This window comes from Nannobrachium achirus (assembly GCF_963921795.1).
Source record: "Nannobrachium achirus genome assembly, chromosome: 20".
In the NCBI taxonomy this organism is placed as follows: Eukaryota; Metazoa; Chordata; class Actinopteri; order Myctophiformes; family Myctophidae; genus Nannobrachium; species Nannobrachium achirus.
The window spans coordinates 59,044,631-59,070,423 of NC_137827.1; the positions used below are offsets into that span (position 1 = coordinate 59,044,631).

At 42.3% G+C, this 25,793-nt stretch overlaps 3 protein-coding genes across 3 annotated transcripts in view; all 3 read right to left on the minus strand.

The window, feature by feature from the left end:
• Nucleotides 1–458: 458 nt before the first annotated feature.
• LOC308306275 (heat shock protein beta-11-like) lies at nucleotides 459–4,804 on the minus strand (the record flags this gene model as incomplete). The annotated part of the gene is made up of 2 exons (XM_080751175.1): nucleotides 459–1,064; nucleotides 4,502–4,804. 2 exons carry the CDS (start codon nucleotides 4,802–4,804, stop codon nucleotides 459–461), a joined length of 909 nt encoding a protein of 302 aa, XP_080607301.1.
• Nucleotides 4,805–9,150: 4,346 nt separating this feature from the next.
• LOC308306276 (uncharacterized protein) lies at nucleotides 9,151–14,271 on the minus strand (the record flags this gene model as incomplete). Its single annotated transcript, XM_080751176.1, has 4 exons — nucleotides 9,151–9,462; nucleotides 9,729–9,844; nucleotides 10,811–10,949; nucleotides 14,110–14,271. The coding sequence occupies 4 exons, from the start codon at nucleotides 14,269–14,271 to the stop codon at nucleotides 9,151–9,153; spliced, it is 729 nt and encodes a 242-aa protein (XP_080607302.1).
• A 1,854-nt stretch (nucleotides 14,272–16,125) lies between these two features.
• Nucleotides 16,126–25,793, minus strand: part of LOC308306277 (uncharacterized protein) — a gene marked incomplete at its 3' end in the record, with an annotated part of 43,798 nt that continues 34,130 nt past the window's right edge. The window contains exons 5-8 of the mRNA XM_080751177.1: nucleotides 22,719–22,838; nucleotides 22,209–22,351; nucleotides 19,849–19,933; nucleotides 16,126–16,341 (exon numbers count right to left, since the gene is read on the minus strand). Of these exons, the coding sequence (XP_080607303.1) occupies nucleotides 16,126–16,341; nucleotides 19,849–19,933; nucleotides 22,209–22,351; nucleotides 22,719–22,838 (564 nt within the window). The remainder of the gene's footprint in view (nucleotides 16,342–19,848; nucleotides 19,934–22,208; nucleotides 22,352–22,718; nucleotides 22,839–25,793) is intronic.

Sequence of the window (25,793 nt, forward strand, 5' to 3'; positions counted from 1 at the left end):
AGAGTCCGCAACACTGGTATACTCAGCTCTGTTTTATTGCTTCAACGTTTCGATCCGTTTGGACCTTCTACTATTCCTGAAGAAGATCCAAACGGATCGAAACGTTGAAGCAATAAAACAGAGCTGAGTATACCAGTGTTGCTTGCTGTAGTAGGCCATATCTAGGCCAGATGTAGGCCACGAACGAACGTACGTACCTACGTATGTATGTATGTATGTATGTATGTATGTATGTATGTATGCATGTATTATTATATAGTTCTCACAGTTTTGTGGCAATTATCATTCATATTACTTTTATTGACACTTCCCTGTTAAAAAGTCTTATTTATTATTAAACACACTTGATTTAAACCGACACGTATACATTATTAATGGCCAGAAAGAGGTTGACATCATAGTTTTTAATTTCTTTTAAGTTTTTATAAATAAAAAATAAAATAAAAAAAACATCTTATTTAGGGTCCTGACACGGCTGACTTATAGTTCGTCTCAGTCTTCTTGGTGTCTGAGGGTGTGGTGGTGGACATCAGCTCTTCTGGTAGGGTGAGGGTAATGGGCACCAGCCTCTCCCCCGCCGTGGTCTTGGCTGTAGTGGAGGTTCTCCCCTCCTTCTCGGTGGTCTTGGACATTGTGGAGGTCCTCTCCTCCCCCGCCGTGGCCTTGGCTGTAGTGGAGTTCCTCTCCTCCTTGGCGGTGGTCTTGAGTGCTGTGGCGACGGTCGACAGCAGCTCTTCCCGTGGCGGGGTGAGGGCAATGGGCACCAGCTTCTCCCCCGCCGTGGTCTTGGCTGTAGTGGAGGTCCTCTCCTCCCCCCTGGTGGTCTTGGACGTTGTGGAGGTGAGGGTAATGGGCACCACCCTCTCCTTGGACCCCGCAGGGTCCTTTTCGCAGGGTGCCTGGATGCACAGGAGACCCCCGTCCAGGGAGCAGGTGACAGACTCGGGGTTGACGCCTTCGGGGAGGTGGAACTCCTGGCGGAACTGGTGGAGGCGGTGCGAGCTGTGGCCGTCCACTTCCTGTTTGCTCTCGGAGCGACCGCTGACCCGCAGCTTCCTGCCCAACTGTCCAGGAGAAAGAAAGGCCACAGTTTATAGGACTCTGCTTCTCACACTGATTTCAACCCATCTACGCCTGAACGCAAATCTGTTCACTTTAGATTTTAACCACTTCAAGCATTGTTTTATGCTTTAACTTTTTGAAAAATAGCAGATATACAAGCTCACTGCAAGCTCGCAGTGAGCTTGTATATGTGTCCGAGGCTGGAGAAACCGTCCAAATGTCGGCAGTTTTAAAAGTCAGAAAACGCGAAAACAAGAGTGATTTAGTTTTGTCTTTGTTTTTTGTTGTTTTGATATAAACACAGTTTGAATATATTAGAGGGTTTTCATTCCATAAGATATCTTTGTTAAGGTCGCTAAATGGCAACATTAGTGTAGCAAAGTTGCCTTGCTTTGGGAGAGTTTTACTGCTGTTTTAGGAGGCGGAGAATGGAGCTCTTTAGATTTGCATAGCGATTTCACGGGAGCGCGATTGGTCTAAGGAATGCATTGTCTCGTATTTCAGCACGCCCATACAGCGTGCTATCTGCTTGTAAACAGTCTACGCTGTAACTAACTTCATCTCGCTAATGTTAACGGTTTGCTGAAGACAGTATTCTGGAAGGATGTATTTTTTTATGTATAGCCGAAAGGGTGCGCAGCCGTTCCTGCCTCGTAAGGGCTCATTGGTGACATAGCGTCAAGCGTCTCCTCCTCCTCCTCACGGTTTATTAATTGTTTCGCTGGCTTTAAGCATTAAATAAATAAACTGCTGAGAGACTCTGAACTCAGCGTTTACATTACAAATCATAGAAGGCTTCTGCTTAACACAGTAGCCTACGACCAAAAGAAGAAGGCGGGGCTTTGTTATACTACAGACTAGTGGCCGAGCTGCGAGATACGCGTTAGCTTCACGCAGTTAGCAGTGGCTAACGGCTAACGCTAACGTTAGCTAGCGCTAGCTGCAGGCAAACGCAGGCATCGTATACACAACTGGAATTGTTGCTCTTCTACAAGCTCACAACGCGGGCGGTTAAGCCTGTCAGAACCGTCAGATTATCCTTCTGACTGAAGTTACACAAACACTTTATTTTTTCTTCCTATCGCCAAAATAAAAGTCTGGGTTTCCGAGGCTACACAAACACTGATGATGTTACATGTATAGCACAGAGTTAGCTGGCGACCAATTTCGATAGGTCACGAGTTACGGTGTTGCGCACGTGCATTCCCTTAGAGCAACGTGGACTGACGAAAACTGGTGCCCCATAGAACTTTGTGCCTTTGTGGTTAATGTATGTTTTGGACTATTAAAATCAAAATCTACAAAGCAACTAAAGTTTAAAACATACATAAACCACTTTAGCCCTATGTTATACCAAGGCTATTTGAAAATAGCCGATCTACAAGCTCACAACGCATTGCGGTGCGACGCGTTGTGAGCTTGTAGATCTGCTATTTTCAAACATTTTGTACTTTTACTTTTGGTACTTTAAGTACATTTGGATACCAATACTTTTGTACTTTTACTCAAGTACATTTTTAATTCTGGACTTTTACTTGTAACAGAGTGATTCTACATTGCAGTATTGATACTTTTACTTAATTATAAAATGTAAGTAATTTTGTAACACACTATTTTAGTGAAAAATAAAAACTACAAAAAGAAGAAAATGACAGGATGAGCATATAAGGAGGGGAGGAGGTAGAAAAGACCACTGGCCACTATTTCTGACATGGCACAGGTCTACTACTAAATAGTAGTTTTAAATAATTGTAGTAAATAAAAGTAAATTTGAAGTTGACAGCTACCACTGTGGGTGTGGTTTGACTTGGGGGAGTGATTTAGGGGTGTAGGTAAGTACCTATTGTCCCTCCCATTGTCACACCCACTTCTGGCGACCTAGAGGTGTAAAAATGTTCCTGGCATTCAAATGGCTTTTTAAGCACTTTGGGGTTTATGGTGTAACAAGTTTAAAATGTCCATAACTTCTTCAAATATGCTCCAATTCCAACAAATGATACATCATATGAAAGCTTAGATTCTGTACTTGGATAATCTGTACAAAAAAGAAAAATGACCAATGCAGACATAAGGAACAAAGTACCAGACCTAGTCACATATCTGCTATTTTTAAAAAATCTTGAACATTTGTGAACACGCCGTTTAATATATTTTGACCCGATTCTATAAATGTTTTCTAAATCCTTCTTCTAAATCAGCGGTTCTGAAACGTTTTCATGTCAAGGACCCCCAACATACATGTATTTGGTCGCAGAACCCCCATCACAAAATATGTTGTTCCAGGGACCCCCCGGAAGCAAATATTTGAGTTACAAATGTTCGCCTTTAAAAAGATATATTCAAAGACGACGTGAGCTTTCTATATCTGTTTTACAATAGCTAATAAATAATTAAAATAAATAAGCAAATAAAATAATTCCAGGTCTTAAAGGGTTAAGGAACTGCGGGAGTGTACAAAATGGACCATTAGAGGTCTCTTTTAGAGTTACAGAACCTGTAAGGGTCCATTTGGGAACCCCTCATGGAACTCTGTTGGTTCCCTGACCCCCTTTGACAAACACTGCTTTAAAGTTAAAGTCCCTCTATTTGTCTACATTGCTTTATGCAAAATATCCAACCCTTGAATTGTTGATGCTGAATTCCAAGCAGGGACACACTGGGTCCCCAGTCTTTGACCTCCCAGTCACAGGGCGGACACACGGACCACAAGGCCATTGAACTTTAGGGTGACTTGTTGAAAATGTTACAATAGTATTAGTACTAATGCAGTAATTATTAGTGCGACTACTTACTTTACAATAGTACTAGTACTAATGCAGCCATAATTAGTGCTACTAGCCTACTACTTATACTTTGAGCGGTGCTCCTGTAAGGAGCTAACCGCTCCTACATCTGCCTTTGTCCCGCGTCTGTTTGCAGTCCAGGGTCACTTTGGCCAAGCTTCGCAGGGCGCTTAATGAAATTAACTCATAATAGCACCGCTCACTTCACACTGGGTGTGATTAAAAAAAAAATACTAATACTAATACTACTACTACTCATCACATCTCCCATTATGCCATGTAAGGCTATTGTTTTGCTTTAAATGTGTTTATTGCACCAAAAAGGTGACAAAGGCAGAAATGTATGTAGGAAGATATTACATTCTAATCAAGCAATTAAAGGAGATTGTAGGCACTGGATTAGTGCTAAGATAGATTCAGGAGCAGATAGTATTTATTATAATTTTTTTCTTCATACTGTAAAGACTGTTCCCAGACTTTACTGTAACACTTGTCAAATGGACTTGAGTTGCACTGTACTTGAACCGCTTAAAAGAAAAAAAGAAATGCAGGCCACAACAAATCCCCTTCCCAAAAATAGCGGATCTACAGTACAAGCTCAGCTATTTTTGTTTAATGTTCCCCCTTGCCAATAATGAAACCATAACTCCACCCACCTGTTTGACGGACAGCTCCTCGGGGGTGTAGTGCTTGGTGTTGAGTGTGAGCGCAAAGGCACCGCCCTGGTCCTCTTTCATCTGGAATGTGATTGGCTCCAAGGAGGAGCCCGCCAAGGAGGCCGGCGCCGCCGACTGGTCGATCTCCTCCCAGATGCGTTGGTGCAGGCGCTCCATGTAGTCCATGTTCTGTTTCATCAGCTGGAAGTGACGCAGCATCTCCTGCTCCAGCTGGTAGAACAGGGGCCGTGTCTCGGGCCAGAGGCTGCAGACGGGCCAGTGGAAGTCCCTGAAGGGTGACATCAGCAGGGAGGCGGAGCCGAGGGCGGAGGGCTGGTGGAAGGTGCTGAGCATGGTTTAGGTTGGCCTCCGGGCAGTTCTAGCTCTAGTCTACACACTAGTTTAGTTCAACTTAAAAAACTAAGGTTTCCTCACGTTAGGGTTTCCTCAGAAAGAACTCTGCTCAAAGCTAATGATGTGGGCTTTAGAAGTTAGATGTCCTCTGGTTTAGCTGGCCTTCACTCTTGTCTTCCAGTCTTCTGCTGTCTCTCTCTGTCTCTCTCTTGGTTCTGTCTTCCCTCTGTGAACGTCCTGGCTTTTTATACCCTGATGGAAAGATCCAGTTACATTCCTGGCAGGATGTCGTGTCTGTGTGTGTGTGTGTGTGTGTGTGTGTGTGTGTGTGTGTGTGTGTGTGTGTGTGTGTGTGTGTGTGTGTGTGTGTGTGTGTCATATTCTAAAATTGTCCCATGAGGTTCCCTCTCCAGGGGTGTCACACCACATTCTGGGCCCTGGGTACAAGATTCACTGCGGGCCCCCCATGGATGTTCTTCATAGGGGGAGGAGCTTTAACCCATTTAGACTGGGAACGCATTCTTACGCATTATTTTGTGCTTTAACTATTGAAAAATAGCAGATATACAAGCTCACAGCGCGGCACCGAGTGTAGCTTGTAGATCTGCTATTTTTGAAAAAGTCTTTGAATATTTCAAATCCTTCTGAGGTTTTTTGAAAAAAAAAAGGACCCACAAATGTATTTGACCACAGATCCCATCTCATAATATTTAGTTCCAGGAACCCCCCAGAAGCAACATTTGAGTTACAAATGTTCGCTTAAAAATACGTATTTGAAAGATTTAAAAAATAGCAGATCTACAAGCTCTATAAAATACCTCCCCCCCCCCCCCCCCGCCCCTGTCCCTCTCTCTCTCTCTCTCTGACAACATTCAAAGTGTGTGTGTGCGTGCATGCGTGTGAAATTCCTAATAGAGACTTCGTTCCATTTTGAGCACAAAGGGTCTGTCAAGGTTGACTCACACTCTCAAAAAACATATATGACAGAAGCATTACTGGTAGTAGCCTAGCAGTAGAAGACATCAGCATTAATATTCTTCCTGTGTGAATGACAAATAAAACAAATTGAACTATTGTAGTATACAGTATACACCCAGCCATGCTTTGTCTGTTTCAGTGGCGTTTTGTTTGACACAATGGTGAAGACCTGGCATTTCATCACCAAGGCACCACATGTGGGGGAAGGGCTGAGTCGTCTGTGCTCTGTTGTGAGCTTGTAGATCGGCTCTTTTCACTATTTTCACTAACTTTTTTAATTCATAAAATGTACTTTGGTCCAAGCTGTATGGTAGTTAATACAATATAACTTATACAATCTGTATGGAAGAGTATGTTAATAGAATATAACTTATACTATCTGTATGGTAGAGTATGTTAATACAATATAACTTGTATGTTAATAGAATATAACGTATACAATCTGTAGAGTATGTTAATACAATATAACTTCTACAATCTGTATGGTAGAGTATGTTAATACAATATAACTTCTACAATCTGTATGGTAGAGTATGTTAATACAATATAACTTGAGTATGTTAATAGAACATAACTTATACAATTGGGGTGGTTGAATTTAGTCTCCCTGCTCTCCAAGTGAGACTTTTAAGCCCCTTTTCGACTGCAGCTTTAGCACCACACCACACCACACCACACCACACCGCACCACATACAAATATCTACATTTTCCATTACTCTTTCTTTTTTTTTTGTCTATACAATCGATCATTCAACACATGTTTATTTTGAAATTGGACTGGAAATAGAAGTAGCCAAATAGCCCCTACTTCATGCCACTGTCAGAGCCTCTACTTGCCAAGGGGCAATATTTTTCCCCCAACCCCCCTTTAGGGGGGGCGGTGGGGGTGTGGTTGGACCTGGGGGAGAGGGTGCGGCCGCACCCCCAGCACCCCTACTTCCCTTGGTATTGGCGGTGTGGTGTGGAGTGGTGTGGTGTTGGGCCAGTGGAAAAGGGGCTGGTCCTGTCTACCAATCAACCAATTCATCCCCTGAGCAAGTAGGCAGGCTCTACTAGCTCAATGGTAATACAAATTCAGCACGGAGACCCGGGTTCAAATGCAGGGTAGAAAATGTCAATTACATAGTGCAGCTTTCATTTAGAAAAAAAGAAAAGAAAACTACATATACATATATAAAATGTAGAGATACAATTGAAAATGTGCCCAAAATAGAGCCAGGGTCACTGTGGTTAACATTCTTTATTTTTGTATTAACCAGTTAAATTGTGAGATTATCAAACATGAATATAAAACATATCAAAACATTTCACAAAAAGAAATGCCGGAACTGAACAAAATGTACCATAATTATGAATGAATGAATGGGAAATCAAACGCAGTCAGGGATTTGACAGGCTACAGCTACACTGAATAAACTGTTCTGCAGTACATTATGCTGCAAAGTTTGACTGTATATATTTTTACACAGTATACACTGTAGGAGCAACCAAAATGTATTTGCTTATCAATACCAATAAGAATAAGAAGGAATCAACACAACAGAACATGAACAGGAACTGTGGGTGCAGTTTATATGAACACACGTGTCCAACGTTTTGGACACAATTAGTGTTGTGTTGTGTCTTGAGGACATGGCATGGCTACTGTCCTTTAATAATTGTACAGAGGTCCAGACATCACTCGCTCATCCACTGGGTCACCCCAGTTCCCCATTCTGAATTCCCATGGACGTGTTTCATATCGCGCCATGCAGGAATCGTGGTCCAAAAGCAAACACATTGTCCCGGCGATATGGTCAGATAGGTGGCGAATGTATCGTTTTTACGATAGTCAGTCACATATTTGATACAGTCGTTGCCATTTTCTCCGCCATCAGTTGATGCTTCGCATTCATGAGTCAAACCGCCCGGCTCATGTGTTTATTTTTGGAACATGGTTTATGGACAGAGGGGTCCGCGCGCATAGGGTGGATTTTTTTTCGCCACCTGTTTTTTTCTTAATCCTTGAAGGGTATATTTTAAGATTCTGCCAGGTACCAAGCTGAAATATGTTCTCAAGGGGTTCATTTTTAATGATTTCTTATACCTACCTACCCATTCACTTACTATACTGTACAGGGAAAAAAAAGACGCCAACAAAAAAATCTCCTTTAAGTAGCAAGTGAGGTAGGTGTCTATCGTTTATTGTGAATCTGAATCCATTGCAAGCATTTGTTTTGCACAAAAAACATCCCTTGGCCTAAAAACGGCTCCCCGAAAACTATGGTTTGGTGATGAAAAGTGATGAGTCATCACTTTTCACAGTTTTATAGGGTCCATTTTTAGCCTCAGGAATGTTTTTCGTGCAAAACAAATGCTTGCAATGGATTCAGAATCATGAAAAACCCCTAGTTAGACCCCTCACATGCTACTTAAAGAATATTATTTGGGGGGTCTTTTTTCCTGTATAGTATGTGAATGGGTAGGCGCAAGAAAACATTAAAAATGAACCCCTTGAGAACATATTTCAGCTTGGTACCTGGCAGAATCTTAAAATATACCCTTCAAGGATTAAGAATAAACAGGTGGCGAAAAAAGATCCACCCTATGCGTGCGGACCCCCCTGTCCATCTATACTAGTTCTTATATGCTGCGATATGAAACACGAGTATGGGAAAACAAAACCCTGTCAGACTTTGGTTAGTCTCGTGTAGCCAGACAACTATTAGACAATCTCTGAATGCTATATACTATAGAGTATATGACCGGAAGCATTTGAAATTTGTTGGAGGCAACAGTCTGTCCACGCAAGACTAAACTTCGATAGTCTATTAATCACTTCACTAAAAGGCAGCAGCGATTTAGTTTTTAGTGTGATTAATTCAAATGAATTTAAACTGTTTGTGTCATGAAGACACGGAACACAATTATGTGGCCATTATTTTTCAATACGAGGTACATTTTCAACAGTAAATAAATGCATCACAAAATGAGTAGTTTGATCTGACATATCGTCGTTGTCGAGTGGAAACCTTATCTCCAAGTTTCAAATATGTACGTTCTTTTGCAAAGTAAAGCCCTGCTTCATCGTACAAGGCACAAAAGTAGTGAAAACAGCCAATCTACAAGCACACAACGCCTCGCGGTGCGAGGCATTGTGTGCTTGTAGATTGGCTGTTTTCACTCGTTTAAATCCTTTTTTTAAATGAAAAATGCAAAACGAAAGGTTTTCACCCGACAACGACGATATTCAATGTTGGTTCCTTTATTCTTCACGCTCCCGGCGTGTAAGAACTTCGGGCTGCTTCTCTCTGTCTGTGTACCTTTATAGAAAGACCTAAGTGTGGGCTGAGAAAATGGACGTCCTCAGAAAGGTGACGTTCGAGGACTCGTGTCCGTCGATCTGATAGACCGTGTGCTGGATGAACTCCCAGGTGGGGAGACACTGCTTCGGGTACTTGATGTCGAACACGAAGAAAGCCTTAAAACACAGATCCACGGCCGCCAGCAGCGAGTCCGCCTCGACGGCCTTGTCCGACACCACGGCGAAGGCCTGACACGTCCTCTCCTCGTCCCCGAGGCACAGGACGTGCGGGAAGGGCTGAGCGGTCGCCGCTCGCTGGAGGTACTCCGCCATGTCGGTCCCCACCTGTGGATTACACAGCGGTTACTTCAGTGCAAGGGGTCTTCAACAGGGGGTCCGGGACCCCTAGGGGGTTAAATAATTCTAGGGCTAAAATGAACACAAAGAGGAGACCCCACATTGAGACTGATGTCCACATCCCATCGCACACACACACACACACACACACACACACACACACACACACACACACACACACACACACACACACACACACACGCGTGCGGGCACGTCCACCATTGTTACAGTAGAAAATGTAGGGTAAAACATACAGGCTGGATGTCAATGAAGGCCCTGCGAGACTCCTCTATGGTGGGTCTGAACACCTTCCCCCCACTCTGGAAGACGGACGGAGGAAGTAGAGCCGGCAGCACCTTCAAAGCTCTGTCTAAACAACATGATAGTGGTGTGTTATCATTTAAATAGTATGTCTAAACAACATGAGTAGTGGTTAGTGGTGCGTTATCGTTTAAATAATATGTCTAAACAACATGATTAGTGGTGCGTTATCATTTAAATAATATGTCTAAACAACATGAGTAGTGGTGTGTTATCATTTAAATAATATGTCTACACAACATGAGTAGTGGTGCGTTATCATTTAAATAATATGTCTAAACAACATGAGTAGTGGTGTGTTATCATTTAAATAATGTCTACACAACATGAGTAGTGGTGCGTTATCATTTAAATAATATGTCTAAACAACATGAGTAGTGGTGTGTTATCATTTAAATAATATGTCTACACAACATTAGTGGTGCGTTATCATTTAAATAATATGTCTAAACAACATGAGTAGTGGTGTGTTATCATTTAAATAATGTCTACACAACATGAATAGTGGTGTGTTATCATTTAAATAGTATGTCTAAACAACATGAGTAGTGGTGCGTTATCATTTAAATAGTATGTCTAAACAACGTGAAAAATAGCTGATGCATGCTGTATTGGGTCAAAGTTGTTGAAACATATTTGATCGGGTCGCATACACAAACTTTAGAAGGAAATGGTAATCCGGAGGGACTATGGGAAATGTGACAGATCCATGTTGATGACATGACTCTATAGACATAATGTGTAGCGCTTTGCGTGATTTTAGGCCAAAATGTGTAGGAGCAGTGTCCAAAAATGTGTTTTGCAAGAATCGGCCTCATGGTGGCGCTAGCAGAGAGGAATGTGAGAAATGAGGAGTGTTTGTGCAAAGTTTGGCATGGATAGGGGCAACAGTGGCGGAGATATGAGTAGGGCAAACGTGTGACGTGACGGGCAGACAGACTGACAGCCGGTGGAGGTTTTGATAGTAACTGCGACCACGGATAATGATGACACAGTAGTGGAAGAAACGTCTTACCTGGTGTCATGTCGTACAGCACCAGGGGCAGCTTCCCCTCTCGCTGGGCATATGCAAGTATTCTGTCGCTCATGGACGGCCAGTTCTCCAACAGTTTCCCCACCGCCCTGGGATGAAGCTGCTGGAAGTCTTGTGATATCTGGTACAACACATGTAATGTAAAGCAGTGGTTCTCAACCTTTTCTGGCCAAGACCCCCAAAATAATCATATTTTAACTGGGGACCCGCCACTCTGACGAGCACTAAGAGTTGAGGCATTACATTTTGTATAACACGTTCTATTGTGAAAATAGCAGATCTACATGCTCACAACGCACTTGGAAATGTAGATCTGCACATTAGAAATGTGCAGATACCCTCAATATACTTAAACTTCATGTTGGTTTATTTACTGTTGAGTGAGAAAACAATGTTGCACATTAAGCTAATCATCTGGGGACCCCCCAAAATAATTTGGGGACCCCCCTGGGGGTCCCGACCCACAGGTTGAGGAAAGGGTTTAGGGCAGGGGCGTCCAAAGTCCAAACTACATCTCCTGACAAAATGTACTTTCAGTCGGACCATAACAAAGTCACAAACATATGCATCGTAATTACAATGTTTCATTTAACTATCATCACCAATATTTAATATCAATGGTATTTTGCCAGGTGTGTGCTCTGAACAAAACACATAACTCACATTACCACAAGTAACTAGACATGCAAGGTAAAAGAATAGGCTTTTTTTTTACCCCTTCAGAACAGAACAAGGAATCATGACAAATTATACTATAAAATATTCATGTTTGACAGTGCTGGCGGGCCGTTTATAATACAATTTAGGAGTGATGCTGCAGGTAGGGCTGTCACCATTATGACATTTTACACAAGGATTAATTGTCACTCAAATAATTGCGATTAACGATTTAATTGTGTTTTTGTCGTTGACAATTACATTTCTGTTTGTCTTTTAGGCTTTGAAGTTAAACATGGCAGATCATGACACATAACCTAAATATACAAAGAAATGACTGACATATTTGCCAACTTTACACAACATTAGTGGAAATAGCCGATCTACAAGTTCACAACGCATCGCGATGCGACGCGTTGTGAGCTTGTAGATCTGCTATTTCATGTATAAAGAATTTTCAACGTGTAAACGATTATGACGATTATCACAAAATAGATTAGACGATTATGTAATACTTGTGACAGCTGTATAAAGTTTGACATTGGGCTGCATTTGGCCCCCGGCCTGCACTTTGGACACCCCTGGTTTAGGGACATTTAAGTCTGGGATTGTCAACACTTGTCCTATGTGACCTTGTGACACTAGCCATGTTTCCATAAGCTTATTGGAAAGTAGGAAGCGAATTATCAGAAATTCGCATTAAGACAAAACAAATTTAGCATGTTTCCATTTGCGGGTGTCATTCGAATTAGCGACGGTCGCATGAGTTGATCGGGCTGATTTTTTCAGACAGAACCGAGACGTGAGCACGAAGTTTCAGCATCCTCTGGAAGGTGGTCGATCTGCAAGCTCACAGCGCGGTGTGGAGACGCGGATGCGAGCTGCTGTAAGCTTGTAGATCGGCCACTTTTGGCACGCAACATTGTGTGATGAGGAAGGGTTAGCCACGGATGGCTTGAAAACGGGAGGATTTTACACACGGTCCGTGTCACTCCATGTGTAACAAACAACCGGTTTGTTTTGTGGGCTATAAACGCTATACAATGGACATTAAGCGGCAGGGGGAAGTGTGAAGTTGGAGGACGATATGGACCGAGAACGTCATAATGTATTCGCATTTATTTGACCTGTTTCCATTCACAAATGCGCATTTAGTTTATTCGATAAAGCCTCAAAATCCACCTCCTACAATCGGATAAAAGTTTTTGCGGATAATACAAGTTTATTCGAATTTTGAAGTGTTTCCATAAAAAAATTATAATAAGCGAATAACCTTTAACACCTTCTAAGCCAAGGGGAGCCCCTTAATGTTAAAACCGTACTATATCGCACATCCCCCCAGGGACTCTCAGCCACGTCGTACATTCCCGGACTTTGTCTTTAAAACCGGAATAAAAGCTTTTGATCCGAAAATCGGCGATCGTCTAACCTTCCCTAGTCACCACTCGTGCACTGATAGCTCATGCAGACCGTGCATGAAGCAGAGGTGACGTCAGCGCCTCTCCTTCTCCAAGGCACCTTCCACCCATCCGTTTACTGTCTACACACTCGAGCTCCTCCTGCAGCCATGCTTGGGGCTATGCTAGCGAAACTTTTCAGTTCTGTTCTTCAGTCACACATGGACTATTTGCGGGGACATTTACGTGAAAGGATCGCGCACGCGAAACGCACGGGGACATCGACGATCGGCCAAAACCCCCATTCTATCCCAACGGAAATCGAGAAAATCATGGTGAGTTACTGGCCTGGGGGAAAAAAAAAAAGAAAAAACAGCGGCGCTGTTCAAGATGGAGGGGCTGCGGGGTCATGTTTATAAACATAATATTATGTCTCAGATCACAATACAATAATAGAAATGTCACGGCTAATCTACCAACCACCATTCTATTTCGGACGTCAACGTGTTAATGCGCACTATGAGGCTTTATGGAAACGCCACTTCTGACAAAATCACAGACATGCTGATAATCAGCGTAACAGTAGTCTCTTTCATCTTATATTACAAAACATAATGAACCATAGCGTTCCTATTCTGGCCATGTCGTAACAGGCAAATACTGGTAGTATGCAAAAACAAGTGAATATTCAGTGAAAATAGCTGACAAGATAACAATGCTGTACGCGTTGTGACCTCGTGGATTGACAATTTCTGTGAAGAGATTCGGTGTTGAGGGAAAAAAAAGGAGGGGAACATGAATAGAACCCTGTGGAACCCCAGCCAGCTAAATACAGTATATAGGGTTTAAGTGGTTAAACATACAAGCAAGAGAATTAGTCATTAAAACACCGTAATTGCTGGACTATAAGCCGCACCTGAATATAAGCCGCACCAGCTAAATTTAGAACAAAAAACAAATGGTTACATATATAAGCCGCACCTGCCGCATGTGTCCTTCCTGCTTACTGCTAGAGCGCCCCTGATGGCCGTTAGCTGTATAAATCTATATATAAATCCTTGTTAAAGACCATTGTAAAACTAACTAACTGGCCGTTAGCTGTAAAAATCTATATATAAGCCGCACCTTTGTATAAGCCGCAGGGTTCAAAACATGGGAAAAAAGCCTCGGCTTATAGTCCGGCAATTACGCTAATCAAAACCACAATAGCAAAAAAAAAAATCGTACCATGACAGGACTGTCGACAAGCCTGGGGAACTCGTTCAGGATTTGCTGGATGCTTTTGGATCCATTGCTGCGAATCCACTTGCCTCTGTATACGGCCGTTTCCTTCATGTAGGCTTCAACTTGAGACACTGGACACGTATGGACCTTCAGCCAGTCAACCATGTCTTGAAATCTTGCAGGAGCCACAGCCGATTCTGTTGAAGCTTGATGAAGAGCTGGCGTGAAGCTACCGTTACCTGTAAAACCAGTTTGTGTCTTTTTAATCAGCTAGCAGCTAGCCATTTGTTTCCATTGGCATCGCTGCGGCTTACTAACAAGCTTCAAACGCACATTTCTTAAGCCCCATTTTACACAGGTTCTTGAAAGTTCTTGGTTCTCTAAAGTTCTGGTTCTAGTTCTGGGTCGGCCCTACAGTGGAAAATGGGGCTTATGTAACCGTTTTGCTAGTTAAAGGGACATAAAACTGTAGAGTGATTTTGTAGTTCATATTCTGTGGCTCTCATCACCTGTATGTTTTTGTCTAGACACAGCTTTGGCCATGCATCATACATAAACATATCAACAATGTTTCTGTTATTATGGATTTATTTGTTTTGATTTAACTTTTGGTTAAGTATAATAATCAATCATTTAAACATGCTATTTATATTATGGCCCTTTTTACGTCTTTATTTCCTTCTGCAAGCAGCATTAGAAAAGAAAAATCTTCAAAAAGAAAGCAAAAATTCATAGATGAATGAATGAATACAAAAAGATTCAATGGGCTCTATTTTGTGCATTAACTTCAAGGCCTGTTCATACTGTCTCCGACCACCAAACCTTTCGTCGGAAAGGTCCGGTTCAACTACAAAATGATGTCCCTCTCATCCTCTGAAAAGCATTACCCAGAATTAGAGTTCGGAAAGCTGCACATCGGAGAGTCTGAAGTCTCTGACGAAAGGTTTGGTGGTCGACAGACCTTTGAGTTAAGGCATGAGAGCTGGTAATTTATCTTGAGACCAGATTATCTCAAGACAGCATCAGTTGTCGTCCTGGTAACAGGCTAAGGAGATGGTGCCACCACTCAAGAATATGTACTTAAACATTCCAGAGAGCTTCCTGTTGGATAGATTACACTTGGAGCAAGAAGGGAGTACCTTATATTTTGCATTTGCGCGTGTTTTATTTATTTAATTGTGTATTAATTTAACATAGCCCATGGAGTGTTGGTGAGCCCGTTTGATCCCTTTTTGCTCCAAAGTGTAATCTATCCATCAGGAAGCTCTCTGGAATGTTTAAGTACATATTTTTGAGCAGTGGCACCTCTCCTTAGTGTTACCAGGACGACGACTGACTCTGTCACGAGAAAATCTGGTCTCGAGATAAACTACAACACTGGTACTTAAGACAATCAAAATACAGCCCTGTGTGTCAATCTAAATCAGGGGTTCCCAAACTTTTTTGTCTCAGGGCACCCCATACATATTTGTTTTAATCCGAGGCACCCCTACATTATAATTTTCACTCCCAGCACCTTATATTTATAGCATATCGTCATTGTCGGGTGGAAACCTTGTATGTCCAAATCAAAACATGTACTAAACTAGTGAAAACAGCAGATCTACAAGCACACAACGCCTCGAATCGTGAAGCATTGTGTGCTTGTAGATCGGCTGTTTTCGCTAGTTTTGTGCGACAGTCTTGTTTGATGAAGCAGGGCTTTACTGTACCAAAAGACATTTTCTGCCCGACAGTGACGATATTTTAGTGATTACGTTGCGAGGAAAACGTTGAGATTATAGCCATTTTGGTTAGAACTGACTGAAAAATGATACTAAATATTTTTTTCAAGTGTCCAAATGAATTCCAAATATTATCAAATGATCTCGCGGCACCCCTGGACTGCCGTCACGGCACCCCAGGGTGCCCCGTCACCCACTTTGAAAACCCCTGATCTAAATGAATACCAATATATAATTCTAAATTACATTATTTTCCAATACCTTTAGAAATGTGATATCAAACTCATAAAGTAGCTTATTTACCCCCTGAGACTGATGAACCCCCACCGGGGTGTAAAGAGCAGACTGAATGTAGCTTCAGATTGTTCTCTGGCGTGGCAGAGGCGCTCTGGTCCTTCTGTTGTTCCTGTTGTCGGCTCCGTTTCCTCAGGCGCTTCCTGACGTTCCTCAAGCGCTCCTCCAGGAACCCTGTGGCAGGTTTACGTTTTCCACTGGCGGTGTACCACGCTCCCTGGAACATAACATTACATTACACTGGCGGTGTACCACGCTCCCTGGAACATAACATTACATTACACTGGCGGTGTACCACGCTCCCTGTAACATTACATTACATTACACTGGCGTTGTACCACGCTCCCTGGAACATTACATTACATTACACTGGCGTTGTACCACGCTCCCTGGAACATAACATTACACTGGCGGTGTACCACGCTCCCTGGAACATTACATTACACTGGCGGTGTACCACGCTCCCTGGAACTAGGCCTGTCCTCTAAAAATCGACGAATCGACGCGTCGTTTTAAGCCCCCGGAATCGACGCCATTTGTTTGAGTCGAGCCGTCAAAAATATATATATTTTTTATCACACCAGTATACTGTGGTGCGGTATGAGAGCGCTGGACTGTGACTGTCATGTAATTCTTATTGAGTCCATACTTCCTACTACTTGTAAACTAGACTTAAAAATAAAATCAGTTCACGTGACTTGAAAGTTGCCTTGATCATATAACAGGGAGCTCTTATTTTGAAGTTAACCGCTTGGAAAGGAAATGCGTCGACGAGTTGTTATTCTACTTGAGAGCTGGCCAAAGAAGCAGCAGAGCCAGCGCGATGCGCTTTCACTTTCACTGCCGTGGGTGTGTGGTGGTTGGACTCAGGCTGAGGAATAGCGACGGGCGAACTGTTTTCTTTTTATTATCTCGCACCAGATCGGCAACATAGCTCTTTTGATACAGCAGCGGTGCTCTGAGAAAATACAACTTGTGGAAATAATACACGACATGCTGTCAAAGAGATGCATTATTCTCTCCTCCGTTGTTCTACTCTGCTCCACAATTCACAATTACGCACGGCAAATTACGCACGGCTGGACGCAATCTTATCGTCATTAATGTCCAGTGTCCACCGCTATCATGTCTCAATATGCACGGTAGTTCATGGATCTAATTCACTTTAAAGGCTTAAAGCATATTGCTGTTTTATTGTATTACGTTGACGTGGTTTAAAAGCTTAAAGCACCACTTTTTTTTTTCTTTTTTTCCCCTTTTTTTTTTACATAAACGATTCGTCGACGCGTCGGATTAACCCCCGCGACTCGAATCGACTTGATAAATCCTGCGTCGAGGACAGCCCTACCTGGAACATAACATTACATTACACTAGCGGTGTACCACGCTCCCTGGAACATAACATTACATTACACTGGCGGTGTACCACGCTCCCTGGAACATTACATTACATTACACTGGCGGTGTACCACGCTCCCTGGAACATAACATTACATTACACTGGCGGTGTACCACGCTCCCTGGAACATTACATTACATTACACTGGCGGTGTACCACGCTCCCTGGAACATAACATTACATTACACTGGCGGTGTACCACGCTCCCTGTAGTTATAGGGATGGGACGATATGAAAATTTCATATCACGATTATTGTGACAAAAGAAATCGCGATTTACGATATTATCACGATAATTAAAATCCATTATCTTGAGGCGGAACATTTGCCCAAAAAATAGCAGATCTACAAGCTATTTTTTGGCAAAGACATTTGATAGAGAGTGAAAAAAAAGACTAGAGGGTTTAAGTGGTACAGGATATGCAGCTCGGCAAATAAAAGGTTAATTGATACCAGTGCATGACGGAGGACGATATCACGATAAATGAAATCTCCACGATACGATTATCGTGAGTGTTTTTTTATCACGATAAACGATAATATCGCATATCGTCCCATCCCTACCTGTAATATAACATTACATTAGATCAGGGGTCTTCAACGTTTTCAGGCCAAGGACCCCTTAGTTGATAGAGAGATGAAGCAGGGACCCCCACAACGTTTTCATAGATTCCATATAGTTTCATTGTTTGACAGCACAATCATCAGTGTATTTTGGATTCATGTCAATTTGTGTTTTCAGATATTTAACCACTTGAACCGTCAATACTTAATAAACCTGACCTTTCACTCTTTACAGTCTGCTCTTTTCCCCCTCTACACCAAACTCTCTTTGAGGAAAATAGCCGATCTACAAGCTCACAACGCAGCACGAGGCGTTGTGAGCTTGTAGATCGGCTATTTTGGGCTAAAAGTTCTCAGAATATGGACGCTAGGGTTCAAGTGGTTAATATAGAAAAGGAGAAAAAAAAGCTTCTATCACACAAAGATTTGGAGGACCCCCTGTAGTAACTCTGAGGACCCCCTAGGGGTCCCGGACCCCCTGTTGAAGACATCTGCGTTTCATCAGGGTACCACGGTCCCTGTAATATAATATTACTTTACATTCATATCAGTGTATGAGTGCCCAAATTACATCACTGACTGACATCTCGACAATGCTCAAATTTGGAGATGACATCACAGACTGGCCTGGACGCGGAACACCATGTATGGGCATAAAAGAGTGCCAGCCAGACAGATGGATACAATGGGTATTGCACAACTGGACGTCGATGGTGACTGTTCTGCCCAACGGGCACCGGTCTGGGTTCTCCAACATTACTTCCTACATTCAATCCTTCATCGCACACCCCCGGGCACAGGACTTACATTAAATTCATATTCAAGTGGCCTGGATATACAGCATACATGGGCAACTGGCGGCCCGGGGGCCACATTCGGCCCTCACCTTCACTTAATGTGGTCCGCTGGTTAATACCGGAATACTGATATATTATTGATTTCAGCTGTTACAATTCCAAACATGACCTGCTTTAAATATGTCTATATTAGTAGCTTAATGACTAGTATGTATTGTTTTATGTCCAATGCAGGTATTTGTATTTAGGTTCATAGAGTCAACATGAATATATAACTACCGTAATTGCCGGACTACAAGCCGAGACTTTTTTCCCCATGTTTTGAACCCTGCGGCTTATACAACGTTGCGGCTTATATAACAATTTTTACAGCTAACGGCCAGTTAGTTAGTTTTACAATGGTCTTTAACAAGGATTTATATATAGATTTATACAGCTAACAGCCACCAGGGGTGCTCTAGCGGGAAGCAGGAGGGACGCCTGCGGCTTATAGTCAGGTGCGGCTTATATATGTAAACATTTTTTTTTCTTCTAAATTTAGCTGGTGCGGCTTATATTCAGGTGCGGCTTATAGTCCAGCAATTACGGTAAATGGGTTTGAAATTAAATCAACATTTTACATTTCAGGATTCCAATAAAAAAATAATTCAGGATTCCAATTCAAAAGAAGCTAAAATAGCCGATCTACAAGCTCAAAAGCGTTTTGAGCTTGTAGATCTGCTATTTTTGCTTCTTTTGTATGAGATACTAGAATGACAAAGTAGTATGCAGCAATATATGCAATGTGGCCCTCTGGAGTGAAGGTGGAAATATAGTGGCCCTCGCCATCACCAAAGTTGCCCACCCTTGATATACAGGGCTGTTCACACCAAGCACCATAACTAGAACAATAACTATAAATATGCAGTTTAAAGAGAAATCACATAGCAAGGGCCTGTATCATCCATGAAATGAATTAACTTACATATCCAGTGCTCGTATCGTCCATAAGACATGGAAATTCACACACCAAGGCCAGGGCAAGGGCTTTCTTGGTTTCTGAGGGTGGCCTGTTAAAAGTACAGTTGATCAAGTTCATCATTATAAATAATAATATGTGACTATAACAAATCATTGAATTGGAATATGTATCAAGCACAGATAGATTGTAAGTCCATAATCTAATTTTTAGTTCTCGTGTTCACTCACTGCACACACTCTTTGTGTTACTTTCTTTCTTTCTTTCTTTCTTTCTTGCATGCAAAACATCATACTATTAGGTCAGGGGTCTTCAACGTTTTCAGGCCAAGGACCCCTTAATTGAGAGAGAGATGAAGCAGGGACCCCCACAACCTTATCATAGATTCCATATAGTTTCATTGTTTTACAACACAATCATCAGTGTATTTTGGATTCATTTCAATTTGTGTTTTCAGATATTTAACCACTTGAACCTCAAATACTTAATAAACTAGACCTTTCACTCTGTATTTAGTCTGCTCTTTTCCCCCTCTACAATGCTGAGCTCTTTGCCAAAAATAGACGATCTACAAGCCCGATCTACAAGATCACAACACCTCGCAGCGCGAGGTGTTGTGAGCTTGAAGATCTGCTATTTTTGGCTAAAGTTCTCAGAATATGGACACAGGGGTTCAAGTGATTAATATAAAAAAGGGGGAAAAAATCACTCAAAGATTTGGAGGACCCCCTGTAGTAACTCTGGGGACCCCCTAGGGGTCCCAGACTCCCTGTTGAAGACCCCTGTATTAGGTCATATCTGTAAAGTTGTGAATGCAGCAGTGCCATTCCCACCCACCCAAGTTCTGAGACTGTACGTAGAATCAGTGGAGATGGTGGAATCCACTGTGTATATAATACTATTGTTAGAGATTTTCTGTCATCAATTGTCTGTGTGGCATCTCATTTTGTTGAGAAAAATATGCATAGATCAGGACATGTATCGTGAAATCGTATACAATTGTGACTTAATATTACATTGAATTGTGACTTTATATGATACTAGACCTTACCCGTTTGAAGATATAAGACACACATCAAATGCAGCCGGTGCATGAGTGACCCGTGCATGCAGGCAAACCACATGAGAGACAGATCCCATGGCCTGGAGGAACGGACCGTTGCCCTGACAACAGGCTGAAGTTGAGTTGAACAGAAGTGGTATAAAAACGCGAATAAATAGCTTGAATTTGGTGAAAATGGAAATCGGGCTCCGTCAGCCTCTGTCTAATGCTAATGGCCAATGAGAAATGTGAAAATTGGGATCAGTTGCTGAAGAGATAAAGGTGGAAATGCATTTGTGAGTGACTGACCTCATCTCTAAAATTATATGTAGGATAGAATTGTGACTTGAATTATGAATTATGGTGCCGTTACTTGACCCAGCAAGCACGGTCAGGACCTGGACCAATCAGTGACGTCTCGATTGGGGCCAGATCAAGTCAAACCATGACTAGTCAGATCTGGCCTAGAATATCACCTGATTTCAACCAACATGAATCCTGACCACGAAAACGGACGTCCTGGATTAATCAAAGAGGGTCCGATCAAGGCCAGATAAATATCATTAACTAGTCAGATATTACGCAGACTATAACCTTATATGCTCATATTTCAACAAACGTTACAAACAATAACAACACTCCTGTCAAACAAAAAAGTCCATATGACGTGCTTGTAATGACGTCAAGTTCATCCCCATATGGGCTGTGATCTGGCCTAGTTCTGAACGTCACCAGAGTCACCAGAGGACGTTATCATAACGTCAGGGACATGCTGGCCATTGGGAAAAGCGGGACGGCTGGTTCATTCCCGGCCGGTCCAGGCCGGCCATTAGGGGAAAAAAAAATTAAAAAATTCAGCGTACGTTCCATTTTGGGGGCTGGGCGGCCAACAAAGTAAATCGTCACTGTCGGGCAGAAACCTCGTATCTCCAAGTTTCAAATTTCATACAAGGCTGTCGCACAAAAGTAGTGAAAACAGCCGATCTACAAGCACACAACGCCTCACACCGCGAGGCGTTGTGTGCTTGTAGATCAGCTGTTTTCACCAGTTTAAATCATTTTTAAAATGATAAATACAAAACAAACGGTTTTGGACATACAAGGTTTCCACCCGACAACGACGAAATATAACTCATGTAATTGGCCCACTGGCTTGTCACTTGTCATGATCTGAAATGGCAAATCTTTGAGTAGCAGCAGCGCTATAGAGAGAGATCACTCTCTATAGCGCGCAATGAGGGCCTCTCCAACTCTTTTTCCCGGGCTGAATCAGGGGCCCAGCATGTCCCTGTCCTCCACCCTAGCTTCTATGCAGCTCACTCACGTTTGTCCAATGTTGTCCAGCAGGTAAGACACCAGCAGTCTGACCAGTTGCTTCCTCTGCTTGGTGGTGATAGACCTCTCCACATCCAGACTCTGCACTATGGCTCTGCCCTCAAAAGTGCCTTCCAAAATCTGACGAATTGCCTTTTAAAAAGAGAATAGAGCGAATCAAAGAGAATAAAATGAATCACAATCAAAGACCGACAAATCCTCTCTGCAAGACTTGGACTTAATTTTAGCATTTTGTAGTACAGCTCAAAGCTCGAAAAAACGCTGCATTGAGCTTGTCGGTTTTTGCTACTTTTGGATTTGAAACCTGAAAAGTACGTTTTGGACATACACGGTTTCCACCCAAAAGAAACTAACTGTAAATACAAATGCACATTAAATGACCTAATAGCTGAAATTAATTAAAACATACGTTAAATTATTATTTATAATTAAATTAAAAATATCGAATTTTCATTAGGATCACGTTTGAATGCATGATGTTTTCATTTCAGTTACTTACAAATGAAGATTGAAATTGCAAAGTCATGGTGGAAGTATTTTCTGCGATGGCCATCTCCACTAAGTCTAGGTATGATGCATGACCCTCTGCAGAGCTGGCTGGATGGGAGGGAATGGCAACCTATGAAGAACCAACATACAGTGTAAGTGTATACAGCGTATCACAGGGGTCTTCAACGTTTTCAGGCCAAGGACCCCTTATTTGAGAGAGAGATGAAGCAGGTGTAACGGAGGTGATCCGAACCTCCCCACCCGGGTTCGTACCCGGGTCTCCCACGTGAAAGTCCAACATCTTAACCACAAGACCAAAGAGACATCTCTTTGGTCCGGGGGAGATACTAGACTTTTGAGGCTTCAAGGCTGGGGCTGCGACTCTCTCCGTCACACAGGGACCACCACAACCTTTTCAGAGATTCCATACAGTTTTATTGTTTGACAGTGCAATCATCAGTGTATTTTGGATTCATGTAATTTGTGTTGTCGGATATTTAACCACTTGAACCGTCAATACTTAATACTGTAAACTTGACCTTTCCCTCTGTACTTAGTCTGCTCTTTTTTCCCCTCCACACCAAAACCGGTCTACAAGCTCACAACGCCTCGCAGCGCGAGGCGTTGTGAGCTTGTAGATCTGCTATTTTTGGCTAAAGTTCTCTGAATATGGACACTAGGGTTCAAGTGGTTTATAGAAAAAGGTTTCCATCACACAAAGTTTGGAGGGACCCCCTGTAGTAAATAACTATGAGGACCCCCTAGGGGTCCCGGACCCCTGTTGAAGAACCTTGGCGTATCACATTTCTAAAGTGACTTTTAAGACTTTTTCATTTAATTCCAAATTGTCAAATATTACATAAGAAAGAGGCAAACATTGTGAAAATAACCATTCTTCAAGCTCATGTTGGCTACAAAATGATTAAAGTAGTAAAAATACTCATTATGCAGAATGTGCCATTTCACAAGTTTTCAAGAAAATGTTTTGAAAACAGCAGATCTACAAGCTGACACAATGTGACACAATGTGACACATTGTGAGCGGCTGAATCGTCCATTTTCAAATGGCCGAAATGTATATGGGGTGGAAGTGGTTAATGTATTGTTTTAATCAAAATCTACAAAGTAACTAGTAACTAAAGTTTTCCAATAATTGTATGGAGTAAAAGTGCAATACTAATAACTAAAGAGTACTACCACCATTTTATTTGTTCTATGAATCTATGAATCAGGCATTGCGTATGAAAATGTGTTTTCTGCATGCTTAATGTAATAATTAGTAATTCACTTCCACCATTAATTCACCTGAATGTTGGTGAAATTCTCAGCCATTTCTCTGGAGCTGACAATTCACTTTTGTACCACAAGATGGAGTGCTTACTTCACATTTGCCACAAGGATTTAAACAAGACAAGAGGCAACTAAAAGCATGTTACTCATTGGTTTATTTTAAGTGACACATAAGCAAACACTGTCAGCAGAATCTCTGCATGTGATATGAAAACCAAAAACAGTATTTAGGCATGACTAAAAACAACTTTACAATTATTGTCTAGTGTCTACCCAGTGTACTAATACAATTCTGTTTGGGGGAGGGAAGACGGTTTGCAAAGGGGGGTGATATTTGCGCTGCGAGCTTGTAGATCTGCTATTTTTGTTTAAATCGTGAAAGCTTGTGCAAGTCTTTGAAGATTTCAAACCCTTGACATGTTTCTATGTCAGTGGTGCTCAAACTTTTTCATGTGAAGGACCCCCAAAATGATATGTCCACGGACCCCCATGTCAAAATATTTACTTCCAGGGACCCCCCAGAAGCAAAATTTGAGTTACAAATGTTCGCTTAAAAAATACATACTGTATATTCAAAGATTTGCACACATTTTCACGACTTTTCAAAAATAGCAGCTCGCAGCACAGCACTCGTGCTGTGAGCTTGTATATCTGCTATTTTTCAACAGCTAAAGTATAAAATAATTAAGGCCCGTCCACCTTGGGCCCTAGTAACTCAGTCCCACTCCCCCCCCCCCCCCCCCCCTTGTGACGCCCCTGGTGTCTACAGGTACTTCTACAGGCTGGGGCGACACCTGTCAGCAGGGAGTGCTGGGCGGGAGGAGGACGACGAAGGCTCTACGTCCTCCCGGTGGGGGCTCCCAACAACAGCAGTGATAACACACAGACGTGTGTGTGTGGGGAGGAATGAATTGGCATATGGACTAAATTGGGGGAAGGAAAGAAAGCACATTAAAACAAAGAGTGCTCTGAGTGCTGGAATGGAAGAATTACATCTCCAGCATGAAAGGCACAGCGGTGTCATAGCATTCTGTAACACGTTGTTACGTGGCCGTGCATGTTAGCACCCGATTAGCACTTAGCAGTAGCACCATTAGACACCTCGAAGTGTCACGCACAACGGGTTAGTCGTTCAGTTTTTGCCTTTTTCCATGCCAATGTTTTTACTCTAGGACTTTGAGATTCGATCCAAATCGCCTCTGTCGGGTGGAAACTGAACACTGTTACTTTTTCAGGATTCAAATTCTAAAATAGCAAAAGCAGCAGATTGACAAGCTCCAAACGCATTGCTTTCATGCCGTGCTTCGAGCTTGCAGATCTGCTACCTTTGATGCTTTCGTGTGACGCTGTGTAGAATGATCAAGTGGGGCGTTCATTTACGAAGAAATACACACAAGGTTAAAACAGGGAGATTTCTGGTTTCTGCTCGACAGCAAAGAAATGTAAAGTGCCTTTATAATTAAATTATTATTATTATTATTATTACCCTGTGTGAGATGTGTGATAGTGCTGAGGGCAGTCCTTTTACAGATAAATAATAGTAATTACCCGGTAAGCACGGTCAGGACCTGGACCAATCAGTGACGTCTAACCGTATATGCTCATATTTCAATAATCCTGTCAAACTAAAAAAAAGTCCATATGATGTTCTGGTAAAGATCATCCCCATATGGGCTAGTTCTGAACTTCACCGGCGTCACCGGGGGGACGTAACGTCATCATGACGTCATTTGACTTGCAGGGAAAAGTGAAAACAAAGGGTCACCTGCCATATAATGAAATGGATCAGCCCCAA